Consider the following 27,969-nt stretch of genomic DNA (forward strand, 5'->3'; position numbering starts at 1 on the left):
TTCCTTTTCATCGTTTCATAGTCGTTCAGGGCTGGAAGGGACCTTGCAGATCATCGGGTCCAGCCCCCATGCACATGGGCAGGAAAGGCCACTGGGATCAAATGATCCCAGCAAGATGGGGTCAAGACCCTTTTCCTTTTCCTTTTCCTTTTCAGTTTCCTTTTCCTTTTGCATTTCCCTTTCCTTTTCCTTTCTTCATCTTTCTTTTTTTCTTTCTTCTTCTGTGAAATGAGAACAAATATTCAAAATCATTAGAATAAGAATTAAGATGTTTTCAATGTTTCCCCCCTAGCTTCTTCCCACTTTTTTCCTCCTGAAAAGCAGGAGCAGGCAGGAGAACTCGCTCCACACCCGCGTTTTCATTTACATTTCAATCAAATGGCTCCAAGATCCATGTTGTCACTTGAGACCCTGGACCATTCCCAGCAAGGCAAGGGTGGACGGGAAGAATGTCCTCGTGCTTGCAGTGCTGACCTTGGATGTGGGAGGCTAGAGTTCAAGGTCCTTCTCCACCACCGAGTTGCCCTTGACCTTCCTGAAGTCACCGCACACCTTGTGCCTCGCAGCCGAGGGGCCAGGAGGATCTAGGCGTTGCAGACTGAGAAGCACTGAGCTACCAGGGCACCTTAGAGAGACACAAAAGATTTACAGAAATTTTAATAGAGCTTTAAAAGCCAGTTTTAAGAGAGGAAAAGGGCATTATTTTGGCTCTCATCAAGGAAAGAACTCATCAGAGGAAATTTAGCCTTTTAGATCAGTGGAGGCCAACCATTTGGCAGGCACCCTCCTTGAGTGCTGTTGCACTTCCCTTCCCCTGGCTGCTCTCCTGCTCTGCTTTCCGCTCCGTGCCCTATCTGCTGCTGTGTCCCCTGTTCCTCCCCTATCTGCAGAGAGGCCACTCGACAGCTCGACCCCCCTTGCTTTACACGGTCTGGTGCAAGGCAGCATCTCCCTGTTAGTATTTTCTCTGCCCTTTCTGTCGCGCTGGACTCTTGCAGTCACAGCCGTTGTGGTCTTGGAGGGGCGAGGGGTCATCAGGCACTTGAAGTGCTAACCTGCCGCAACTCCCAGTGTCTGAACTGGGATTTCCAGGAGCCATCTGGGCTCTCAGTCAACGTATGTATTATCCATTTGGTATTCTTCATGGCTTTCCAGAGGGGTGGGAGACTCAGTCAATGGACATGAGGTCAGGCACCGGTGTCCACTAGCCTGTCTCCAGCCTTCCTCATTATACCCATGCCTGGAGGTCTCAGAGCATCCTGCCAGAGAGCATCTCAGCCTGTGACTTCTTCTGTCCGAGCCCATGACAGCTTCCACCTGCTCCCAGTAGCCCTCTGCCAAGAGGTCCCTGTAAACCATTACCCTGATCCTTGCTCCCAACCCTGGGTCATCTTCCAGGCTACGAGCAACCCAACGCCACCTTTGTAGGGCTTTGCAGAGGAAAGGGCTGGTCCTCCATGTGCACGTCCCAAAAGGAGAGCTGCCCCAGGGTGGCCATCCGTGTGCAAGTCCAAAAGGAGAGCTGTCCCAGGGTGGTCCTCCATATGCACACCCCAAAAGGAGAGCTATCACAGCCAGGGTGGGGGATAGGATGCATCATGGCTGAAAAAATATGGTAACAGAGAGAGGCAAAGGCACCCCTGGAAGTTTTGGGCTCTCGGGGTCACCTTAGCACAGTCCGCAGGACAGCAGGAATCTCACACAAAGCCCTGCCATCCCTCTGCAGCCCTGCATCAGGGACAATGTCAGCAGTTATTGATCCCGTCATTCGCCCTCTTACCTCTCTCTTCCCTTGCCTCTGTTATAATAGAAAAATAGACCTCATTCCAAGCCGGCTTACGGTAGAGCCAAGGAAGCGCTTGACTTGAAAATCTTACACCATACAGTTCGAAATATATGTTTACACAACGATAAATATATAAACAACAAGTCGATGGAGCTACTGCAAATCCAAATAGAAAAGTGGCTTAATTATATCTGCACCCTTTAAACCCGCTGCTGAAAAGATTATCATATTTGCATTAGCTAGATTTGTTTTGTGTTGGTGGGAGCAGAGAGAACGTCAAACAGCGAACGCCTGGAATTCAAATGTTCTCTGGGCCTGAAAAGCGCTGAATCCATCCAGTGTGGTGTATGGCGGCCCTGGCACAAAAGAACACAAGCTCTTTTGCATATAAATAAGTCTTGAAAAGGAATGAGTTTTGCAGCTTAGGTGTGTAAATACCAATATAACAGCCAAATTCGTTGGCTGTCATGATATACTGTATATGAAATATATCCCTGCCGTTCTTTTGTGCAAGTCTTATGTCTCTGCTGCAATCCCTTATACCTTTGTGGAGGCATTTGCAACCGTCGAGCCTAATTCACAACAGCATTTCTCCCATTTTATGCTGAGTGGGTAGCTCTGTTGACAAAAAAAAAAACCTGTTTAACCCATCGTGAAAAATGCCGTTTGTGATCATCTCATTCGCATCCGTTTCTGAAACACCTCAACTTTTGGAGCGTCTCCCGACAACGCTGCTTAACGGATGCTTAACTCGCGTGGATGAATTGAAAGACATGAGAAGTCAAAGCAGTCCGGCTCGTGGCCATCTTTGGGCGACCGGGAGGCATTTGGGGTCTGGCAGCTGTCACCCCCTCCGTGCCAGGGGGGATTTTGAAGTGTGCTCTTGCTCCAATTTGAAACGTAAAGCAAATGCTTCAAAATTCCCCATGAAACAGCAATCCAAGAGGAGAAAGTGTTGTGAAAAAAATCAAAATATTTACCTTTAAGCAAATAAAATTCTCCTTAGAAAAGTAACAGGAAGCTGGGAGCATAGAAATATCCGAAGTACCAGGCTGGCCGTGCCTCCTGGGGCTACCTGGATTTGGGGGTCCTTGGCTCCCCGGCCCAGCAGGCTGTCAAGGAACCAGGCACCAGGTGTCCCAGGGCCCAGCAGGGTTGCCCAAATCCCCATTGCATGGAACAACAGGGCCATAATGCTTACAGTCTAGCCAGGCAATAGCTGGGAGGGGAAACAAAGGCACGAAGAGGTGCAGCTACCCATCTGCTTCCATATCCACCCCCCGTGCAGCTTCATGTGAGTCCCTGCGTGGTTGCATTGGTGAGACCTCAGTATCAGTGATCTTGACCCAAGCAACCTCGTCTCACAACACGGTGGTGGATGGCACTCTGGGATGTACTTAAGATCAGCCCCTTTTTTTACAATGTGCATGAAGGTGCCTGTGTTGCCTTCTGCTGACGAACTGGGTCTTGGGAGGGTCCAAACCTTTTGATGCCTAGGCACACACATGCAAGTTGACAGGATCCCAGTACAAAACTATGCTTCGTTAGTATGAAGGTCTTAAATAGCAAGTCACTAGACCTGATTTCATAGGTTTCATAAATGTTAGGGCTGGAAGGGATCTCGTGAGAGCATTGGGTCCAGCCCCCTGCCCAAGGGGCAGGAAGTCAGCGGGAGCAAGATAAGCATGCAAGTGTCTTGTAAAGGTATCCAGAGCAGGTGCTTAACTGGGTGGGTTCCCACGTTCCTACAACACAGAGTAGATTGTCCCTACCTTTGTCTTCACTACCGGGGCAACCTACTGAAAACAGATCCCGGCACCCTCTGGATCTGAGCAGGGACCACTGAGAGAGCAGTCTTGCATTGCAATCTTGGTCCTGTAGCCTCCTTGAGCTAAAGGTCTTGTTATACATCCCCTTGGATCACGTGTGACCTACGCACCACACTTTTGGTCAGCCTGGTAGCAACAGTATATGTCGTTTGGCCTGCCTCTGCCATGTATACCGGTGTCGTGCTCCCCTTTTATGTCTGGGTCTCTCTCGATGTATAATTGCAACAGGACTTTTCCAAATACAGGACCAAACCCATGATCGGGATGACCAGGTATGGTTCCCTTCACCGCAGTGGTGCTATGCCAAGTTCCTCTAGCAAGGCACGTGGCCCCAGCGGGCTTTTGCAAAGAAGAATTAAAGAAAGGATGTGAATAAGCCTCAAAAACAAACAAACAAACATCAACTCCGGGCTGGTTGCTTAGGGAATACGAATCCCATTTCCTATGCAAATAGAGGACAGATCCATAAAAGCGACTGAAATTTCAACTAGCCTTTGTGACATTCAAGCTGATGGTGTATGCAAAGAGTATTGCCCTTGAACCTCGGGATGTCACTGCTTGTTCCCTGGTCCTCCATGCTGCGTGGAGGGAATTTCTTCAGGCAAGCACCATTTGAAACAAAAGGGAAGCAGCAACTTGTCTGTTCTGGGCAGCAGCATGGTGCTAAAATTGTATGCACTGCAGCAGAGCAAAAGTCTAGGGTTTTCACATCAAAATGCATTAAGATAAAAGAGTTCATAAATAGAGCTGCTCTCCTAGGGACTCAGGCCACTGAGGCACTTATGCACATACTCAAAGCTAAGCCCCAGCTTAAGGGCATGGCTAGATCAGGCCCTTTAATGGTGAAATACCATCCTATAGTCTCTTTAGATAGGGCAGCGGTTCCCAAACTTTGACAGATTGCGCACCACCAATTTAAAATGATACGACCTTAAGTACCACCCGCAATTTTTTCAGTTCAAACTTAAGTACCACCAGCAAATTTTTGTCATATAAAGTAATTATAATAAATCTGTTAATGTGTACCGCTGGCAGGTTGTCTGTGTACCCCTGGTGATACCCGTACCACAGATCGGGGACCGCTGACATAGGGACTTCTATACCACTTGTACCCCAGCACTTGTAGCCGTAGGCAAGGGGCTGGGACTCCACTCATTTAAACAAAGCTGCTTTCCCTCATCCGTGGCAAGGAGACAGGAAGCATAGCTTGGTGCTTGTTGAAAACCGCTTGTTTTTTTTCCCCCCAAAGTGCCCAAAGGGTAGTGATCGCACAACATAATATCCAACCAGCTAAAATAAAATTGTGGGGGGGGAGAAGCGTGGGGTGGTCCTTTCCTGGGAAATATTTTGATAACACCTGACACCTGGATAATGTGATCTGGTCCAGAAACTAAAGGAAAATTGCTCTTCAGACATATTTTTAATAAGCTACCTGTGGCAGGGAGGAAAGATGAGGAGACTCCATTAAAAGCAGGGAAGTAGCCCCAACTTTTGCTTGTGCCTGGTTGTAGAATTGAAGCAAAGGGATCCCAAGGATTTGGAAAGGCCATGTTCAGCTCATTTCCTGCTAGATGGGTTGTTACTGCTTACTTTATAGACTAGATAGAGACATGGGGCACATCTACATGTTCATGAATGCACTGTCGTTACTGCGCATTTCATTGAGTACTTGCTTAATGAAGTACTCACTAAACGCACAATAATTCGTTGCTGCGCAGTAGCGCTGGCGAATGCCTTTTTAGCGATGCTGCTGTGAAGTAGCCTAAAAATGCTGCTCAAGAGTGTATGTCCATGCTGCAATGCGCTACTGCACAGTTATTAGATGCACATTAAGCATCTCGTGTAGACGCACCCAGCGTGGTCTACAAGTCAGTGGGACAGTGACTTAGGAGAGCTGGCTCTGTTCCTGTCTTTGCTACGGCTTTGAACAAGCCATTTCCCCTCTCTGTGCCTCTGTTTCCCCTCCTGCCCTGTGTCTGGCTTGCCTGTTTGCTTTGCAAACTTCCTGAGTCTGGTGTCTATGCAGAACCCAGCAGCCCAGGGTCTTTGATCTCACCAGACACCCCTAAGCACTGCCTTAATAAACAGCACAATCAAAGGCAGAGAGAACTGGAACCAGGCTCATTTAGACCTAAGCACTTCCCACCTACTGCTGTGTAAGCACTGCACTCTCCCAGCTTCCTTGCCAAGCAAGTAGGAGTTGGTGAAAAGAGGTGTAAGATAAAGGAATCATTATTCTCTGACCCCCACCCATTGTACTTGTTGCTTTTCCTTCTCTTCTGTACCTGTGATGTGAAAATTACAGCCTTTTTGGTCCTTTATTCTGGTATATTTAGCTGCCTAATTCCAATGTGATGCACAAAGGCAGAGGGGTGAATGAGGCATTGTTAAGTGGACAGGAGCCTCAGGAAGTCTAGGAGGAGCCTGCTGGAGTGATTTGCAGGGTTGGGGGAGGAAGGAAGGCAGCAGCAGCAGTTTAGGTTCCCTCCAGACTTCCCTGGGCCCTGCTGGCATTAGAAAAGTTAGCAGGTGCAGCTACCTTGATTCACCAGTGTAAGGAGAAGCTGAAACCAATGCTGTTTGCTGCAGTAAAATATGAGATTAAGTCAGTCCAGGATCGACCTTGTTTTGTACCTACATTGGGATCGGTGTGTGAGGGGTCTGTATTTCTGTAGGGCAGGCAGCAGCAGCAGCTCACCTCTGAATTCAGCTGGCTGGCTGTCTCTCTGGCAGTCACAGGGACCATCATTTTTAAGGACCAACCCAAGCTTGGGCAGAAATCTGTTGCTGTCCATGTGGCTGCAATAAGGCTACAAACTCCAGCATGTATCGCCTTTCCTCTGGGACTAGTTTCTTAGCTTCATAGCCAGCCACTCCGAGGATCCCTGATGCTGGAGACTACAGTCCCAGAGGCTGGGTCATGTGAGATGCAGTCTTTGGACTCGGTTAAAACCAGAGGCTGGTGTCTTCAAGACTGAAACCCAACGGAGATGAGATGCTTTCCAGGGTGTGTCTACACAGTACAATACCATGCCATGTAGGGACAGCTGTATATTTGCTACATGATGCAAGGCAGTGATGTGCAGTGGTTCTGCTCCAGACCCAGGATCAGCAAAGCTGTATGAATGCATTGCATCACCTGAGCAAATATCTATCTATCTATCTATCTATCTATCTATCTATCTATCTAGATAGATAGATAGATAGATAGATAGATAGATAGATAGATAGAATTAGCCCAGACACGACACCACATAAATGTGGCTGCATTGCTTCTGATTGCAGAGAGCCAGGGCATGCAGAGCTGGCTGAGGTCTTACTCTGCATTACTGCCCTGTGCTGTGTAGATGTATTATCTTCATACCAAACAGTGGTGAGAAAAGAAACACGGCCAGACCCCACAGTCACCAAGGTTGGCCAGTTGACACTAGGCAAGGGTCTGTCCAAAGACGATTGTCACTGGAGACAAAGCCTATTTTAGGAGCTAAGAACACTTCGCCAATGATTCCCATGTTAAGTTTTCCCAAGCCTGAGCCACCTAGCCCAGTCTAGCCTGGGATGGTAGATGTTGTCCATGTCATTGTTGGATGGGTTTGACCTTTCAAAGGGTTTGTCCTCCATTTGTTACCTTATCTATCGGTTTCCTACAGGTCCTCCCAAGACAACCTTAATGTCTGGATGCATTGGTCACTGCCTATCGAGTTCTTCATCTGTGGCTTTTCTCCTTCTCTGTAGGTGGAAGCACACCTCCTGGCATCACTGCACCAGCTGTGCCTAGCATCCCATCTCCAATTGGGGTGAATGGTTTCACTGGCCTCCCACCACAAGCTAATGGGCAGCCCACTGCAGAAGCCGTGTTTGCTAATGGCATCCACCCTTACCCAGGTAAGCCAGACCTCCATAAGTCTCAGATTTTGTTTGCTTCTGCCCTGCTAAGATGGTTCAGTACTGAGGGCAGATCAATGTGGTTCACCTACCTACTCGTCATAGTCTTGCCCTGGTCCCCTTTGATGTTCTGGAGACTGAAGTCATGTATGGGTCCACAGAACAGGTCCAGCCACACCCTATGAATGTGCTTCCACCCAGCATTGAAGAGAGCCATTCAGTCCATGGCCTATTTGCTATGACCGACACAAAGGACTGGGTTTGCAGGCTCTGGCAGTGAATATGGGAGAGAAAATGATACACAAATAGAAAATGAGTAGGTGCAACTGCAGATATACTCACCCAGGAGCCAGCACCTCACAAGACTCAGATGTGTGACTATTTCTCTGGAGTGTGGTTGTCTCTTGATAACCAGCTCTCCTCCCCCCAAGCTCCATATTTGCTGGGAAGGCATTCTTTGCCAGTTTTACACACAATAAAAAATGATTTAAATAAATTTCACTAATTAATACTAACCACCAGCTGGTGAAGGAATGTTTTACCCCCGAGCACTCATAGATTAATCTAGCCTATTAGAAAGTTGAACACCCAGTCAGATCCTACAGCCAAAAAGCCTGTTGCACGTAGCTCTAAACATGGTTATTCCCTTTCAGCCAGTCTCTCAGACTACATGAGCATATTGTTATTGGGAACAGTCCTGATGGTCTGGAAAAAATGTCTTCGGAGACAGAAGCAGGAAGGACTTGTGTAGTCTCCTAGGTCATATCACTGCAAGGGCTACAAAGAGAGAGCCAAGGGTTGTCAATGAAGCTGAAAAAATATCCTGAAAATCTGGCAAATATTAATGCATATGCTAACATTAGGCATATGGGAATCCCATGGAAGGCAGTGCAGTTTACTTGTGGGCTAAGGACAGAAATTACACATAAACTGGTAGAAGTGATCAGAAGCCAGTTCAAATCTGTAACACAACAGAAGTTCAGTGCACATAACCCACTTTCAAAATGGCTGAAACTGGTATAAGATAAACGTGGGTGGATGTCGTATCAGGCCTAACTGATTTAGCTTAAATCTGTTTATTGAACTTCTGTCCCAGATCCCCTCCAGATTCAAGTTAACTCTCAGTCCCCCAGCATCCCAGGATGCTTTGCACCTCCCCACAACTCCCCCCTTGCAGGGTGGGTGGGCTAGCCTTGGCTCAAACTGTCTTCTCCAGCCAAGCAGGGAGGCATGTCCTAGCAACCCCCAGCTTCTAGCCTGAGCCACTGCAGGCATGTGGCTGCATTTCCAGAATCAAAAGTGAATGTCTGTTTACTTGCTTCTTGGTTCAGTCTACACAGCTTAGTCAAACCTGCAAAGATTGAATTGTTTCAGCCTCAGGCTGTTTGAATGTCTGTACTAAGCCATGGTGTTGAGGTTGAACTCATGCATAAGCAGTTGTAAGGTTGGGAGCTGAGACTGTCCTGCACTTCAGGCCAGGGAGTTCATCTCCTTATGTTTATATTGTGCCTAGGATTAGGGCACTCCATGCACGGCTGGGATCTCTTGGCCCTGACCCAATGTAACACCCAAGGTGCAAAAAGTAGATTTAGCCCCCGGCATAGGGGGCTAGAGGAATCAGTGGCTACACTGAGCCCCTGGCATGGGGATGGAGAGTAGCAGCTGTGGTGTTGGGGAGACACCTAGCCCCAGAAACAAAGTGGGGGCACACAAGGAGCTGACAGAGGCGGGTGGGGGATGCACAAGTCCCCTGGCATATGCATTGAGTTCATCTTGCAACAAAGTGTGAGGTTTCACCCCAGGGAGCTCTGCCCTGTCAGCAAGGCCCTCTCCCCGCAGGGACCTGCCCACAGATTTGACATCTAGGCATGGCAGGAGAATCATAGGAAGAAACTGGGAATGAGAAGAAAACTGGGTTTATACAGGAATTACAAGGACTGCACCTACCCAGGAAGGGGGGCTCCGTGGGAGGCGGTAAGATGGGTAGCAGTAAAATACTTTTCAAACCAGAATCTTTATGGCCTGTACAGCCCAGGCTGCTGCCTCCAGAGATACATGAGAGACATGGTTAAGTGTATTAGTCAGAAGTCAAGTAGAAGGCAGGGTCGATACACCAGTCACGTGTCTCATTGCCCCTAATCGAAGCCACAGGTCTTCCTAAGAAATGCAAACAGGTTTTTGAAACCCAACCAAGTTTCACAACACCCCAAAAATTGGCCAACGAAACTGCTGTGGCCCCGAGCAGGTATTGCAAAACCCCAAACCCCTGCAAGGCTGTTCTGCCCTTGCTGGTGACGAGTGGCAAACTGTTTGGCTTAGATGATAGCCCTGTGCAGAACCCCCCGGTACAACACCTTGACTTTGCTCTGCCTTTATCAAAGTCAACATGGAGTTTCACAACAGATTTCCGGTGGACCAGACTCCAGCTAAACTTTGCTCCTCCTTGTCATCATTTGAGATGGGACCAGCACAAAGGCTTATATTTGAGGCTTCCCAACAGCTGATTGAATGGTTGTAGAGTGTGCATGTGTCCTATCGGCCCCATATCCAGCTCTAGGCCCATCCAAAACTTTACTCATTGCTACTAGTATCACTGGGGCAAGAGCTTAGCAGGTTTCAAAAAAAGGATGAGACATCCATAGGTGATAATGAGAAGGCCCACTGTTATGTTAGACGGGGTAAAAATATACAAATGACACAGTCCCTCATGTTTTATTAGCCAGGCACTAATTTCTTGGGGTTAAGAAGACATTATATCATAAGATATTCTATTACCTCTTTGTTCCCTAGGGGATTTCATGTCTTCTTCTCTGTAACATCCACTCTTGGCATCCGCCTGTGTTACAGTGGTTCTGAGTTTCTGTGTGGAAGTGTAATAGGAGATTAAAACAGGGTGGGTTACCACATGTACACTCAAAAATCATACAAAAATAGAGTCTAAGGCACAACTCAGCTTGCCCCCACCTCTAGGTTCCAGCAAAATTCTGGTTAAAAATAATACCAGCCAGGGACATATTATTATTATTTAATTACCCACTTCTATTGTATTTTATGACCCAGTCCTATTCTCAGTTATTCCCCTAGCTCCCTCCATTGTGAGTTTATATCACTGTAGCACATGACATACATGACATACTATAGGATCATAGGAAAATAAGGCTAGAAGGGCCCTCAGAAGGTCATCTAGTCCAGCCCCGCTATTCCAGGCAAGCTCATCCCTGACTAAACCATCCCTGTCAAGTATCTGTCTATCATGCTCTTGAAAAGAATGGAGATTCCACAATTTCTCTATGTAGCCATGTCCAATGCTTGACCACCATATATACTAGTGTAACTTACTTGAAATCTGTAGAATTATCCTGGGAAAACTATGATGTGTATGTGTTGTGCATCTGCAGCTTAGCTCAGAATAGTCCACAAAGCAAACAGGCTTGTTCATCTGTCACCTCATTGCCACCAACTGTATGCAGTTACTCCCAGATAGCAGGATCACTGCCTGTTCAAGACCAATACAATTTAAAGCAAAACCTGCTTAAGTTGCACCGGTTGTCTGAAACCAGCTTAATTTGCACCAGTTGTCCAAAACCAGCTTAAGTTGCACACATGTAAATGTGCCGTGTGTCCAAGCTCTAGTATTTCTCCACAAATCCATATTTTTGCAACATTAAAAGCAGAATTGCTCCCATGCAATTACCACCCTCCTATTTTTTCACTGATTTTTTCCCTCTTCTATCCCTGTGCTCTTTTTCAATATCCTCCCTGGGCAGAGGGGTTGGGAATATGAGCCTGACAGTGTTCAGATCAAGGTTTTAAACCCACAAGGTTCAAGTGGGTTTTGAAACGAGGCAACACAAGTCCCCTTGTTGCTGTTTCTCTGTTCACAGCCCCAGTGCTTGCAGCAGCATTGATTTGACACTGAACTGTTACGGCCCAACAAGGTACAACATGCAGTACTACTGCAGGTCCATCAGAGCCTGGCCAGAGCACATTGCCCTGCAGTTCCCTTAGTGTCTAGGACTCTGTCCAGCTCTCCTCCTAGGGGAATCTTTCCATTTACACTCATCTGAGCCCATTTTGTGATTGGCCTTTAATTTTTCCACCTTGCCTTCACTTTTTGGGAGCCTCAGTTCACAGCACTATTGAGCATGGCAACATGTCACAACATGTAACCGGAGCAGAAGCATAATCGGTTGTGCCATGATCTGAACAACATCACAGCCGTGCCAAAGTGCTCACGTGCTCTGGGTAAACTGTAGTAACATGGGCTGCACTTGGCTGAGATAAGCACTGAGGTTGCGTCTACATGTTCATTAATGTGTTTTAGGTAATGCACATTAAATTTACAAAAATTACTCTGTTTTGTTGTGGTTATTCTAAAAATGCAACAGCTGAGCAGCGGGGAGCCCCTGAGACTTACTGTGAGGTACTAGAAAAGGCACATTAGATTATTTTAATGTGCATTAGCTAAAGAGAATGGGGGTTTTGTGATGCTTTAATGCTCATTAAAATAGGCTAATGTGCATTAAAGTGCATGTGTAGATGCACCCTGAAAAATCAGTGCTTCTTTTGCACTTATATGTAACAATGACTCCTTAAGGGACCAGATTCTGTACTGCCATCCACCTCTACTGCTCTGATCTCTGTGACACCATTTTCCCTGGTGGAATTACTTTGGGTCTTTGTTGGTATCATGGGCAGCAGATAAGTCCAATTAATCCCTTCTCTCTGTTACTAATAATTCCTTTGTATACAGAGAAGCGAGATTGGTTGGTTTCTTTCTTTGCCTCTTCTGCATCACCATGGTAGGGTTGGGTTTGGGTTTTATTCGCTGCTGGAAACATACTATAGTCCCTCACCCCTCAACATGCATCAAAATCCTCCCTTTGCTCACAGCACTGGTGCATCCTGGTTAGGAAGTGGGCAAGCTTCTGTTCCCCACCCTGGACTGTGGCTCTGTCAGCCCTAGGAGGACTGGCTGGTAGTGTGTTTGGACAGTCAGGCCTTTAGGTATGGCTTGTTTTTAGCCTCTGCTGAGATTATCCATAAAGATGTCAGTTTGGGGGTGGAGGGTCTTGTGCTGCCGAAACGTAACCATTAGAAGCCAATCCAAGACCCTTAAAGCAACCACTTTCAACCATTGCTAATAGGATGCCAGCTCCAGCCATTATTGTTACTATACAGACCCTATCGAGAGGCCCCTAGCAGGACCAGGAGCCCATCGGTACCAACATAGTCTCTCCCTTGATGGGCTGACAATCAAAGTTTGGAGGGGAAATAGAAGCACTGGAGGTGGAAGGGACTTTTCCAGGGTCACGCAGCAAATCTGCAGCCATGCCAGGAACAAAATCGAGACTTTCCGAGTCCCACAGTAGTAACCCATCCACTGCCCCTTCCCCCATCCTGTCCCCCCTCCAACACCCCCAACAGTGCCAAGGTTGCAAAGCCCCTGAAGCCAAGGCTCCTGCGATGCAGACTCGCTCTGTTCAACCCTCCCAAACCCCCGCCGAGACCCTTCCATTTGCTGTTTTGTTCTGGTTATTCTAAAAACGCAACAGCTGAGCAGCGGTGAGCCCCTGAGACATCATTACGATTGGGAAGTGTTTATTTCACCCATTTGTAACAATCTGCCATATGCCATAAACCACTCACGGCAGGAAAAATAAATAAATGAATGCCCTCATTAAAAAATATAATAACAATTTGCCAACTTCAGATGTAACCTCAACTACTTTAATGATGCCATGTTCTTCCAACATTCACACTTCAGCTGTAATGAATGGGGGCTGTTTAAGTCAGTTTTCCAAAGCCTTTCTGCAACGAAAACATTTTCTTCCTCTGAACTGGGAGAAGGCATTCATATACAATAGGTGCCAGCTGCATATTCAAAGGCATCAAGAAATGTAGGAGCCTAAATCTCATTTTCCATAGCACCTAAAAACTAGATCCACAAAGATGTGTAGGGTATTTAACTCCTGCAGGCTGGTGGGCATTGAACTCAGTAGGAGTTAGGTACCTATAAATTCCTATGAGGAACTGAGTCTTAGGTACGTCGGATGCATTGACTTTCAATGAGACAGACTTGTCAAGGGTGGGCCGTGGGAACTAGATGCATACATAGATTTAAAGATCTGGACTTCAGTCACTTTTGAAGTCAACCACAGGCTCCAAAGTCACACAAGCTGTTTGCAAATTTTAACCTGGGCTTTTGCTTGTTTTGCTCCTTCCAATGCCTCATCCAAGCTTTTTTCCTCCATCTTCCACACAGCAAAAGGCCGGGTAACTGGTGAGCTGGGATCACTGCTCCACATTGGCAAAGACTTATGCATATCACTGTGGTTCCCCAGGTGTTGTCACCCCACGTACTAAGCTGCCAATGTGTCCCACTGTCATGCCATGGCTTGGCTTTTGAGACTATCACCTCTTTGCAGCAACAGCTGCCATTTCTTGTTTGCACAATGCCTGGAGCAGTGCAGCCCCTACGAGTCTGTCTGCACCGCAGTGAAAGCAGGTCCTGTCCAATGCACCCATTTCTACATGTGTTTCCAGTATGATAGTGAGCCCGCTTGAGGGTTTCTCTATGGATGCTCTTGAACCTCAGTCTCCAACAAGGCTGTGAACGACCCCTGGGAATCACCTCAGATCAGCCTCACTAGCATCCTGCTGGGTTTGTAGTGGGTTTGGGGGCGAGGTCTAGGGAACGTCCCAACTAGGATGTGCTACCACTACCCTGTAGACAGGCCCAAGCTGATTCACCTGTCAGAGTTATGTCAGTGTACATATTAAATTAACAATAATAATAAATCCAGAGACTGGGTCGGTCTTCTCCAGGCTGTGCCAATGACCCATGGTGCACATCGCTGCCGTCTGCTTCTGTTTCCCATGTCGGTCTTGGCTTTTCAGACTGGGAGCTCCTTGGGGCAGAGACCACCTCTCGCCATGTCTTTGACCAGTGTCCAACACACTGGGGGCCCAGAGGCATGGCTGTAACACAACCAGTAACTACTGATCAATCTAGAGGTGAATTATGTTGATTTATAGAAGGCGGTAGCTACTAGGCCTCTTACTTATTCAAATTGGACCATATATGCGGACCCTATTACTCTTGCCATTGAATGTGAACAGAGGTGTGGATTTGCAAACCTGCAGGGGAGAGGCGAAAAGGATGGGTCCCCTGGATTGTGTGACTTCACCAGCATGGAGGGCAAATAAACGGTGGGACATCATGCCTTTGGCAGCGTGACGTCCGGCCCCTGGGAGACAAAATGGGGACATAAAACACAGGATCAGTGGTTGTTTTCTGCCGGATCAGCACATTCTTTCTGTTATTGCAGTTATTGTTGTGTCTGAATACCTAATTAATTACAACAGTAAACGCCGGCTTCTTTAATCACAGCATCAGCTGTCCTAATCAATCTTAATAATATGGAATCCGTACTATGGCACCCATGAATTTTAATCTACATAAATTTCTTAAGACCTCTCGCAAGCTTGTTGTATGAAATGATATAATTATGGATATAGATTAGGGCTGTAGAGAGTGATTTAAATTGGATTTAAGGAGAAGGTGAATAGCGTCCTCCCACTCATTTATTTATTTATTTATTTTAATCTTGACCTTGCAGAGCGGCTTTTTATATTATTAGTATTAATATGAGGATTGTTGTCATTGTTGTTGCTGTTATATTCCTCCCGTAGACTGAAGAGCATGCCCAGCTTTTCTGATCTCCCCCCACCCCGCAATGCCCCCATCAGAAGCCACTTTAGCATAACCTCTCGGGTTGATATATTTGTAAAACTCCCAAAAGAGGACAGGCAAAGCCTTGCAAAGGCTCTGAAAATGCAAGCAACAGCCCCTTGTAATATATTTAGGGGATAAAGCTTGAGAAAACTTGGAGGAGTTCATGGGGACATGACTGGAGGGGGTGGAGAGATGAAGCTGAAAGCCTTCCTTGAAGAGGAGTCTCTGGGTCTCTCAAGAGCTGTGGCTGTCCCATGTCCTGCTCTTGCAACGTGGGGGCGGGAAGAGGGTAGGGTCTGAGGAATGGGTTGCACACAGATCAAACTTTACATTGGCATCCTGCAACGCTTTATGCTTTCCAACTGGGGCTCGCACCTGAGAGAACGATCCAAATCCCACTGACTTCATTGGGAACACGATAAGGCCCCAGCCTCCATCCTTTCATCTACACCGGTGTCACCCCATTGCCGTTCCTCCTATTTTCCCCGATATAAGTGGAAGCAAAACCCAGGCCTTTTCCTGTCTCGCCTGTTCTCTCTCGTGGACCCCGGCTGCTGACTCACTCATAGAAGTTATTTTGGGGTCACCAATAATGCAAGCCCATTAAAAAAAAAATTGCACTAATTTTCATGTATGTATTGCATTCTGTATGCTCCATCCTTCCCCTTTTTTCTCTCCTACAAAGCTAAATGTTGGGTCTAAAAACTAGATGTGTCCCTGTAAAAAGTGGACCTTCTATGGATAAATGTGTTGGTGGTGAGAAAGCTTTCTGGTGTTCATTTTAAAGCACCAGTGTTTCATTCTGACTTTGGGAAATAATCCTCGGGGTTTTTTAATTTTTTTTTTTTTTTTTTGGCATCTGGCAAAGGAGTCAGGAAATGACAGTAACAGATCTACTTTCTTTGAAGGACTTGGGAGTCGTTTCTTGACTTCTGCCTAATGAATAAGTGCTGCCTTCGTTAAATTTATGTTTATGGTCGTCTAGTAGGTCATTGGCTTGTTTTATGTCTCCAGGTTTATGGCAGGTTATCTGCCATGGTCACCTTGTGTCATCTTGGCCAATTGTATCTAAGCAGGATTTTTTTTTTCCCCTTGGAGATATTGAAATGATCAAATTAATATAGAAGCAATCTCCTTCCCTCTGTCTAGCATCCTGGGATAAGGGTCTTGCCCTGAGCTGACAGCTAAAGATGCTGTTAGCATCTGTTTTCACAGTATCGTTGACTTTGCGGGGCAGACACTGAGTTGCTGCACACTGGCCTAGCAACATTGACTGCAGCGGCACAAATGTCTACCAGCGCCACTCGGGCTGTCGGGACTCAGCTGCAAACAAGTCTCCTCCACCCTGTTCCAGCTCCTCGGTAGCTGTGTCTATACAAGATGCTTTACTGCACAGTAGACTAATCTACTGCACAATAAAGTGTCACTGTCTACACATGCAAGTGCTTACTGTGCAGTAAATGAGTCTACTGCGCAGTCAATTTACTACCTGCCTATGCAGATGCAGGTAGTAAATTTAATGTGCAGGAAAGCCAAATAGCCTTAATTGCACATGGAGTCCAGTGTTTATGTAAATCTTAATTGCACATGTAGATGCACCCAGCATCTATGTAATGCCAGCTCAGACTTTCCAACATGTCGGCAGAGTCCATGTAAAATCTAGGGGAGCCAACTATGAGGAATTCATATTGTTGGGTTTTCTAACTTACATCTCACCTTTGAATCCTGCCTGTCATTTTTTCGGGACTGTCAGTCCATCATCTTTCACCAGGCCCCCTTCAGCTGGAGCTTTGCGTGAAAGGTGAAGGCACAAGGGGAAGAGTGTAACAGCACAGAACGGGGACGAGCAACGAGCAGAGCTCCCTCAGCCGAGCCCCGGTAATGCTAGAGATTGCAATGTTCAAGGACTCTGTCCCACTGAAATGCAGACCCTGTGTTAATTGGGCATGCACTGCAGTGAGTAATAAAACACAGCCTGGCACACTCTCCTCTGGGAGGACAAAGAAATCATTCAGATCCCCCCTGTTCATTTTGAATTTTAATAAGAGACGAAGCTCCCCTCTGCCAACAGTCAAATATGAGCAAGCCTTGGGGAGGGCTGGAACTGGATAGGAACTCTTTATTTCAGTCCTATCTTCACTTTTATTTCACTTCACATCTAGGTATATTGAAATATAAGGTGGCCGTGATGCTCATCCGTATGGCACAGCTCTAGGGAAGTGTGTGTTTTGAGCATTGAGGATCTTAAAAGCCAATGGACCCATCTGTACAGCAAAGAGGGCATGGATAAGTGCACCTGAGCTAGCTTTAATCTAGATAGGATGGGCAAGAATGGCAGCGACAACCTTGGTGGGATGGACTTCAGCACAGGTTGTACAAGCCTAACGGAGACCCTGTATATGACCTCCAGTTGACAGTCCAGGTGAAGAGTTGTCATAGCACCTCTGCTTCCTGTCCTAACTAAATTAAAGCTTGCAAGCTAGCACTGGGTGTGCTACCTATGCTAAGCTCACCCCTTCTTTTGCTGTGTTGATGCATCCTTTGAGCTAAAGGACCCAAGTTTCAGAAATCCTGGGTTCAGTTGGGGCACTTATTCCTAGACATGACTTCCTGACCACTGGTCAGCCTCCTAGCCATTTTCTAAGGGGTCCAGTCAGGGAAAGAAACAGTTAAGTTGGTTTTCTAGTTCAAAGAGCCCCAAGCTGCTGAAGTGTTGCCTCGCTGCAGGTTTCATTGCTGGAGGGGGGAGATAGGGTTGGGTTGGGTTGGGTTGGCCTCATGCTGACCATGCTTGCTTTGCAAGTCTGTGCAGAGTGGCTTGGGTTGAGATTGCATCTAAGCCCCAGCAAAGAGGAGCAAGTACTAAAACCCTGTGCCTTCCTCTCCTCCGAGGTCAAGGGCCTCAATGGGGGACCTTTCTATTGCCTGCAGTGGGCTTCAAGCCAGGTCAGATTTGACACAGGATATGAGCCGAGACCAGGAACAGGAGAAGCCCCCAACTTTACAGCTAGATAGTGCCCAGGCTGACAAGGCTCCTAATGGCTCGGGAAAATAACAAGCACTAAAAGCTTTGCGTGGGAGAGACAAGAGCTGCATTTAGCGCCCTGTTGTGCCGAGCCCTTTAAATAAAACATTTTGCTGCTTTTAATATTTAATCCTAAAAGGTAAAGAGTGGTTTCAAATTAAGGTCCCTAAGCTGATTACCTTGGCGCTGATGAGGAGAGCACGTCTCTCAAGCCACGTGGACTTGAACTGGCGACGTGGACCTTCATGTCCAGGGGGTCATTCTCTTCCTGGGGACAGAGTCTGGTTGTCAGAAGTCCTCCGTGGGTGCGTCGGGTGTTGGCTGCATCCAAGGCTGGGATTTTGACCGTGCTGTGCCAATGCTTCTGCTGGGACTTCAACCTAGAGGTTCCCAACTAGAGGGTCTTGCTCGGGGTCAGACCCATCACCCTATTTGTGGTCAATAGGGAACTTTACCCCATGGTCAGATTGGTACAGATGGTGGGAGGGTTTCCTTCTTCTGTAGCAGAGGGCACGGGCTCTACCGGGGATCTCTTGAGTGTATAGGACCAACCTTTTACAGAAGTAGGACATTAGTTGCCGTGATCCCTTTGCTTTACCTGAGGCAGGTTAGGGGGGTTATGTCTTGTCACAGCACACAACTACCACAGGGTTGACAATAGTTTTATGGAGGGATTAGATTATGGGTTAGATTATGGATTTGTATAAAATGGTTTGGATAGGCACGGTCCTGCTTTAGGCAGGGGGTTGGCCTAGATGACCTCTGGAGCTCCCTTTCAGTCCTGATTCTCTATGATTTCTATGAGTTCCCTGGGAGATCCTGGCACTTGTCCCCTCTGAAGCTTTGGCTACCGTGAACCTCCCCATACCTTAGCCCCTTTATAAAAGGAGGCTCTCGGTAAGAACCAAGCAGAGAAAGGTTGTTCGGTTCCACAAAGGATTTCAATCTGCCCAAAATTTGGGTTCGTTCGGATTGGGAACAAAAAACTATTTGTAATTCTCTGCCAAAGGTGATGGGATGAAGCCCCAGGTCCTGGAAGCATGAGCATCTCCAGCCCCAGGGCAGCCTGCCTCCAGGGACTGTGAAAGGATGCTGGGATGCCCAAGGTCCCCGTCTTGAGACAGCCTGTTTGGGCTTGACATTTATGGAAAGCCCTGGGTCCCTGAGCCTTGAAGACTGCCTGAATACTTCAGACCTGGGAGAGGGACTGCTGTGGCAGGAAAGGGGGCAAATTTCTGGAAGAAACCCAGATCTGGCCATTTGGGTCCCCTCCCCTTTTCAGGGGGATCTTGCTCCAAATCCAACTGCCTCTAGGGCACTCTGCAGGTCTGACCAACCAACAAATTCTGCTCCAGTCCCCCGCCCTGAAAAAAACCCGTTATTTCAGGAAGTTTCCAACAATTAAACTTTTGTCAGACTTTTTTTCTATCCAAATCATGACCCAATAGCTGTTAGTGGGTGGGGTTTTTTTTAATTCTGCTCTCATTTACCCCTCACCTTGATGGGATGCAGGGTCACAAGGGCAAGGGGGGGTTGCATGATCACAAGGATGTGATTGCTGGCAGGGGTTAAGTTTAAGGCACTCACGGCATGGACTCCATCACTCTGCCAGGGTATTCCTGTGCCTCTGTGGGCAGGGAAAGGAAGGGACCAGAAACAGATGGAAGTCACATTTAGTGAAGACGCCCAAATCTGCCCAAGTGCGGGAAGGGGCTGGGATGTCTAATTGTGAGGAGGTGGGAGTGGCAGCTAGGATTGCTGGGTCCCACCCTGGAATCTGGCTTTATCTTGCTGCTAATTAATACGTGTCAGTCGCACGTAGAAAGAGAGGTTCGTTCTACAGCACTGACGAGTATTAGCGGTACAATCGTACAATACCTCACTGGGGAGCTCGGCTCTCTGCATGTGCTCCCCATTGAATACTGAGCCGAGGTCGGAGCCTCTCTTCTGATACTCCGAGCCCTCCCTGGGACGGACTCCTGCCGCACAAGCACTCCCGCTCCCTCTGTGACCTCCCGTCACAGCCGTGTCCTCATGGGGCAATGGAAATGTTGAGCAGCCAGAGAGGCCGATGAGTTCAGGAGACGGATCTTCGTCCTATTCAGAACGGAAGGCGTCTCTTTCCTTAGTAATTTGGCACCCACACGCTTACGTACGGGCACGTACACAAATGAAAAGCCTATTAATTAGGCAAACTTCTCCTATTCTGTGGGAAGGAAAGGAGAAAAATAGCTCTTGTCATGTCAGTGTTTAAATAATTAGGAGGTGTCCTGGTACCGCAGCAGTGGAAGGTCATTGGGTATTGGGACAGATGAATTAGGGCCTGGACAGATGATGATTATGCCTGTGTCACCAATGTAAAAAAAAAGAAGTAGGGGACAGATGACAAACCTTTAAACTTGGGGAAAGTCACCCGATCTAGTGACTTATACATGAATCAGTGGTAAAACTCTACCCATGCAAGTCTGCCCATGTTTATTGTGGGGTCACCGTGTGCTCATAAAGACAAAGAGACGTCTACTAGTGACACTAAGTAGCAGCCACCTCCTGCACACAGACCTCTGCATGTCTGTCCACTCCTGATCCCAGTGCAACTTGCATCCATGCACAAATACATATCAGGTGGGGTATGCATTTATCTGCCCCTGCTCTTAGATGCGTGCATGTCCTGCTGAACATTGTAAGCTGCTTCCCTCTGGTTCAGACTGCAAGGTTTTGTTGCAGAAATCCCCACCATTGCTCAGCCGCATGGGTACCTCCTTTCTCATTAAGACTGCTCAGTCAAGCACTAGGTCCTGGGTTTGTGGGGTCCATTCTGTGTCTTTCTCCAGCCATCCCACGTGGGCCAGTCTGCTTCATGCTTGGGTCCTTCCTGACATCCCTTTGACATTGTGGTAGCCTTTCCTTCCACCTCCTCCCCTCACTCACAGATATTTAGGGCTGGAAGGGACCTCGTGAGATCATCCCTTCCAGTCTATCTTAAAATCTGCAAAAAAAAATGGATTTGTGCAGTAAAAAATAGAACGTTTTAGTTGAATGTTTCCCTTCTAGGGTTGAAAATGGAGGGGGGGAGATAGAGTTATGGGAGGGGAATGTTTTCTAGTGTATTTTAATTAATCTACTTCAACCCCCCCCTGCTCAAGGCAGGATCGTCCCTGTTTGTACCATCTAAACCTTTTCCTAAAAAGAGTGGAGACACTACAGCTCTTTCTTCCACTGCTTCACCGTACTTGTAGTTCAAAACTTTCCCTAATATCCAACCTAAATGTCCCTAGTTGCTGTTTAAAACCATCCCTTTTTGTTCTGTCCCATTGGCCATGGGCAGTGGTCTATCCTCGGTTTATAACATCCCTTCAGGTGTATTTGCCAGACCTCGCTGCTCCTTATCAGACTTTTCCTGTCTCTTCCTGGGCTCACCAAGGGCAACCAGACTTTCTTTCTAGACCTTCGCATTGACCATCTGAGCCCTTGCCTCTAGTCACACCTCCTTCCCCAGAGAGAGAAGGGAGGTGAAGAGGAGGGGGAGCAAGTGGCAGCTCCGTAAGGGATCCTCTTAAAAGTACAAAGCCTGGGGGACTACATAAATGTAGAACAGTGCAGTACTAATAAATACAAATTAAACTCATAACAAGAAGTGAAATATTAGGGCCAAGGTGACACTTGGACTGAAGGTGCAGCCAAGCTTTGCTTTAAATATTTTATTGCTGCAGATAAAGAAAGAGCTTATTCGATCCTTTTTTTTTTTTGTACCAACCAGAGGGGAAGGGGAGGAAAAACCTCTTCACCAGCTTTAGCTGTGCTGGCACAAGACTTCAAAGTTTCACAAAAATAAACAGTTTTAGGAAGTTTGTATAGAGAGAAGACAAGGTTCTTTGGGTAAATCGGATATCTTTTATTAGACCAACTCAAATAGTTGGAAAAAAATCTTTGCAAGCTTTCAGGCATAAATGCCCTTCGTCGGGCTGAGGAAGTGTCTGCAGTTGGTGTGTGCTCGTCCTGGATGGAGTGAATAGTAAAGGAGCCAGAGGCTGGGCTGCGTGCAAGAAAACTAATCAGTGACACTTTATAGCCACTTTTCAAATATTTTTTATATATTTTTTTTTATATTTTTAAGAAGAGAAGATGCACTTTAAAAGCAAGGAAGGGCTTGAGTGCCTTAGACACCGATTCACTGCTTCTTCTCCTAAAGCTATGGAGCAGCACTGTTAGAGCAGCTGCTGTATTCAGCCAAGGGGGTGGCTGCGTTTGAGCAGAGAGCGAAGCAATACTTTTAACATGGTGTTGAGGGGAAATGAGTGACAGTTTCCTTCTGCTCCACCGTCTGTCTGTCTTCGAGTGTTGTCTCTCACAGAACTGTAGAAAATTTAGGGTGGGAAGGGACCTCAGGAGGTCACGTCCAGTCCTGTCCCCTGCTCAGGGCAGGACCAGCCCCAAATACATCATCTCAGCCAGGGCTTTGTCTACCCGGGTCTTCAAAACCGCCAAGGATGGAAAGGTTTAGACTTAGACTTAGGTTGCAAGCATCTTGGAACCGGGACAGTCCTTCTCTTCGAGGATTGTCGAGCACCTACCGCTCCATGGAGGTGTTGGTCCAGAGCTGGAGCTCCTAAGTGCATCCACAACACACACTATTCAGAATAGAAACCACCCAGGCACAAGCTCTGAAGCTGGGCTCCAAATTGAAATTGCCTCCAATTTATGGGGGAGTTTAGGCCCAAACATCTAGACTTGGGTTAATCACTACTCCCTACCTTTATAAGGAAAAAAAACCCCTGCTTCTGTCTCGTGCCTGGGCTATTTCTATCATTTTGCACCTGCATGTTCCTCTCCCTGGTGTGTTCGTTGTATGGAAGAACAAATAGAGAGGATCATCACCTTGATTCACATCCCAGTTATTCCACTCGCAGTGTCTGTATTGCAAAACCAGTGGTGAATGAGTGGGGCTCCGACCCAAAGCGGGTGCCAGGATGGAGGTCCCCAGGGAGTCTGTGCCACCACATCCACAGCCGTTGGCAATGATGATCAGCAGCACTCAGGGAAGGGTCGGGGTTGTGGTCCGGGTGCAGCAGGGGCAGGAGTTGCTTGCAACTAGTAGGGCAGCTGGGAGCTCATAAGGGTCACGTCCCAATAGTCCCAATCCCCTCTTCAGCCTTATGCCCTCCCTCCCCTCATGGGATATGCCGACGCTGTGGGGAAAAGTGTCAGCACAGCCAGCAGCAGGGACCTAATGCAGCCACTGCCTAGCAGGGGGAACAGGAGGGTCACTACTCCCAAAGCCCGCTACATGAAACCCTTTGGCCGCGGCCACCTCTCCGCATAGGAGCAGCATCTCCCATGGGCAGGGGGGCATGGCATGAAGTTGATGAGGGGCCCAGGACTCCTGGGGCATGCCCCTCACATCACTCCAGGTGCAGTTCACCTGTTCCTCCTCTGCTTCTTACCTTGAGCAGGACAGACTTGTGTCTCCTGAACAACCAACTTGCTTTATTTTCTCTTTCTTTTGCTCATTTGTGCATTCAGTTGTTTTTTTCAGTCTCTCTTTCTGTGTTTGCACACCTCTCCCCTTCCAGAGGTAGGGGTTTCAGAGAAGAGCGTCGAAGGGTTTGTCCTAGGCATCCTTCTCGACCTGGCTCCAGTTGGGAGCGGAGCTTTGCATTAGAGCAACTATGCACAACCCCACCTCTATCCAGATCAACCCCCTGGGCATTTATACGCATACATTTATCTGCTCCAATGCATGGGGTGATTAATCGAGTCTGCTCTGCACGCGACCTGAGGTGCCCAGCGCTGTCATGCATACATCGCTATAAATGACAAAATGCACGGCAGTGCTGAGAAAATGGCAGTGATGCACTTTTGCACTAAAACACCTTCCATGTGTTTTAGTTCAAAAGCGTGTTGCTGCCATTTTCTCAGTGCTGACACGCATGTTGCCATTTATACAAATGCAGGCCATGCAGCCCCGGACACTTTTAAAAGGCTTGGATAGAGCTGAGAAAACCCACCGTGGGGAAGTGAAGTGAGTCGGTTTGCCATGAGAGGTGCGTGAGCTGCACCTGTTCTGTGAACTTCAGTCTCCACGTTCATCCGCTCCTCACCCAGCCCACCCCAGGGAAGAGTGGGAATGTGCTATTTCAGTGCCTTTATTTCCTTTCTCTCTTGTGTCTCCACAGCACAGAGCCCCACTGCAGCCGACCCTTTGCAACAAGCCTACGCTGGAGTGCAGCAGTACGCAGGTCGTTAGTATTAACACTTTCTCCCAATAAACCTTTTGCTTCCCGGTAGCCTTTTACTGTGCCGGGGGTAGGGGAGGGGATTGGGTTCATGAGCTGGGGACAGCACCAGGCCGTGACAGCGGGGTGTGAACTCACCCGTTAAATTTGAACCCCCCACAGACAAAACAGGAGGCTCCTCTGGACCCAATCCAGCCCTTTTTGAAGTCCGTGGAAAGATTGCTGTTGACTTCCATGGGGTCAAATAAAGCCCTTGCCCCAATGCAGCTCCATTTGCTGTGATCTCCTGATTTATGCCACAACAGGAAAATCAGATCTCCCCAGATTCCCGTTGTCCGTGGTGGCCCTGCCAAAATGTCTCCCTGGTCCAACAGCCAGAGGAGAAGGGCACTGGCAAACTTCATCTTACCTCTCCCAGCCTCTCTACCCTCTGAGGCCCATGGGGAGGTCTATGCTGCAGGGTAATGCACTGTTGCAGCAGTGCATAACCCTGCACAGGCTGCCATGTCCTAAGTTGCCCAGATCCTCAGATGGCTGGCCGGATTGGGTCTAAAGCTTGCTCAGGCCTGTCTGCCTGAGCTGCCGTCACCGCTGCGTTTGCCCCGTGGACAAACCCAGCAGCCCTTCCCATGACACATCCGGTTCAGCTTCTGCTCTCAGCCCTGCCAGCGTCAGTCCAAAGCAACTCCTTTAGAGTTGATGGAGTGACACCGGCAGGCCTGACCCGATGCAGAGTGTGACCCTGATGTGTTCTGCATCCCCTCCCGGGGCGGCCATCACTAACACCACGAGGAAGCCGCAACCCCAAAGTCATTATTTCCTGCGGTAAGTGGAGCAGTCATGGGCTCCCGCTGTGGAATGGCTATTATCTCAGGTCAGTGCTGTATCTGGGAACTTAATTTAATTCTCTATGTAAGGCTTCATTTGCTGGTGTTTTAGTTATTGTCATTTATTGCTTGTGAGGTTTGATGGATGGATAGCAGCTCAACCCTTTGAGCTGTTAATTAACCCTTCTGCACACACGCACGCACGCTTACCCCCTCTCTCTGGGTGCCCAGGCAGCCTCAAGCTGTATTTTTAGTAGAGTGGCACATTATCTGCCATCCACGGGGCTGAATGGCACCCCCAACCCATTTGCTGAGGGTGCTGGGACTGGCAAAATGTTTCCAGTACTTCCACTGTGTGTATGCACATCTGTATATATGTGTGTATATGAGAGAGACCTTGTCTCAAGTGTGTAAAAAGATCATAGGGAGTGTGCAAGAGAGAATCTGCATATGAGTATTGTGTGTGTGTATATGCATCTGTACACACGTGTGAATATAAACATGAGCGACTACTGAATTAAATGTATTTGGCACAGATGAACGAAAGGGAAGAGGGTGTGTGCAAGAGACTGTGTAAATGCCTGGGTGTGTATTCACATCAAGTTACTATGGCATGGAAAGTAGTGTGTGTGTGTGTGTGTGTGTGTGTGTGTGCGCGCGTACAAACATGTGCATGTGAATATAAACACAAGAGACTAATGAATGAAATGTATTTGTCTGGCACAGCTGAATGAAAGGTGGGGGTGCAAAAGACTGTGTAAATGCCTAGGTGTGTATCCACATCAAGTTACTAAAACATGGAAAGTTGTGTGTGTGTGTGTGTGTGTGCACGTACAAGCATGTGCATGTGAATATAAACACAAGAGACTAATGAATGAAATGTATTTGTCTGGCACAGCTGAATGAAAGTTGTGTGTGTGTGTGCAAGAGACTGTGTAAATGCCTAGGTGTGTATCCACATCAAGTTACTAAAGCATGGAAAGTTGTGTGTGTGTGTGTGTGTGTGTGCACGTACAAGCATGTGCATGTGAATATAAACACAAGAGACTAATGAATGAAGTGTATTTGTCTGGCACAGCTGAATGAAAGGGGTGTGTGTGTGTGCAAGAGTCTGTGTAAATGCCTGGATGTGTAGAGCATGGGAGGTAGTATGCGATGGCAAGACCTGATCCAGCCATCTTTATGCCCCCAGCACCCCACTGGAAGTTTGGGAATGTGGATAAAGCTTAACCTGAAGGGACCACATCACCATTGACACAAGATGAGCCAAAATTCAAAACCAGATCCCAAAGGGGAGCTTGATGGCTTTTCCACATGAAAAAGTCTCCCTGGGTCTGCAGTTACGTGACCTCGGTTTTGATGGCCACAATCCCAACGACAGACCTGGCTCCTCTGTGCAGTGTCCAAATTACCCTACCTCTTGAGGGTGCTGAGGGGCAGGCGTCAGGAAGGGATTGAGTGGAGAAGACAGCATTATGGATGCTAGAGGACCTGCCATCCAAAGCTGCACTGACAATCTTACCTCCTGGGGAACCCAGCAAATTGATATGACAGCTTGGAGCTTCCTCTCCAGTCAATCCTCCAACCCCATCTAAATGTAGGGGAGTGGGGGACAATACTAGTCCCCAAGCCATTCAGTCCCTTGCTGAGTGGAAGTGGGTGCAGAGTGCATAGTGGGCATGCACCCTTATATTGGCATCCCTTTGCCCTGAACCTGCACCTTAAAGCAAAATGTAGGGCAGCAAAGCTAACATCGAGGAGGGGGTATCTGAAACCAGAGCAAGCAGGGCTAGGCGATGGACTCGTGCTATCTGGGTGCTCACTGGGAGATCTGTCTCCTCCCCTGTGTCTCTCCACTCACGGTCAAAATGATGGCGATATGTCTACTTACAGCTTGGTGGAATGACTCCCTGGTGCTGAAACCTTCCTCTCTCTTTTTTTTCCCCTCTCCCTCTCTTTCTCCTATAGCTGCTTATCCTGCTGCTTATGGCCAGATTAGCCAAGCATTTCCACAGCCACCTCCCATGATCCCACAGCAACAGAGAGAAGGTGAGTAAAGAGAGATGCTCTCCATACCATCAAGCCAGCCCCATTGCATTGTATGATTGCACAGCCCATCAGGCCAGCCCCATTGCATTATATGATTTACACAGCCCATCAAATGCCTCTTCCCTTTAGACCCACCCAGTCTACTCTTGCAGGCTCCCTCTTACCTGACATCCTTTCTTGTTCACGGTAAGCTGCAGAAGCATTAGGTCCTCCTTGCCACTGGCGGGCAACTTAACTGAGCAACCTGGATAGTGACATTTTGTACAAAAGTGGTATGTGTTATAGCTGGTTAAAAAAAAAATGCAGTTTATAAAACTGAAGTTTCATTTCATTCAAAATGTTTCACAGGAATGTGTCGATTTTGGTGTTGGGTGGAGAGGGTGGGGGGTCCACTGGGAAAAAGTCAAAACTTTCCATTTTGACAAAGTCAAAATGTTTAGTCTCCATAATGTTTAATGTTTCAAGAGTGTCATGTGACGTCAACCTTTACATGATGTTAAAATGCAAAATAGAAACTATTCTGGGATACGTTTAATGCAGTGTATGTCATTTTATGCTTGGGACATGACTGTAACACAAATGCCAGCCTGAAGTCAT

The 27,969-nt window shown here is 47.5% G+C and overlaps 1 protein-coding gene across 10 annotated transcripts in view; it reads left to right on the forward strand.

Annotated features, from left to right (window-relative positions):
* The window catches only part of CELF4 (CUGBP Elav-like family member 4), an 860,601-nt gene that overhangs the window by 765,362 nt on the left and 67,270 nt on the right, over positions 1-27,969 (forward strand). For 6 of the 10 annotated variants that reach the window (XM_019496109.2, XM_059725306.1, XM_019496111.2 and 3 more), the window contains exons 8-10: positions 7,351-7,500; positions 24,437-24,502; positions 27,292-27,372. In XM_019496109.2, the coding sequence (XP_019351654.1) occupies positions 7,351-7,500; positions 24,437-24,502; positions 27,292-27,372 (297 nt within the window). The remainder of the gene's footprint in view (positions 1-7,350; positions 7,501-24,436; positions 24,503-27,291; positions 27,373-27,969) is intronic. The other 4 variants (XM_014593930.3, XM_019496113.2, XM_019496115.2 and 1 more) reach the window with 1 other exon arrangement.

The sequence above is a fragment of the Alligator mississippiensis genome, chromosome 3 (genome assembly GCF_030867095.1).
Source record: "Alligator mississippiensis isolate rAllMis1 chromosome 3, rAllMis1, whole genome shotgun sequence".
NCBI classification, from domain to species: Eukaryota; Metazoa; Chordata; order Crocodylia; family Alligatoridae; genus Alligator; species Alligator mississippiensis.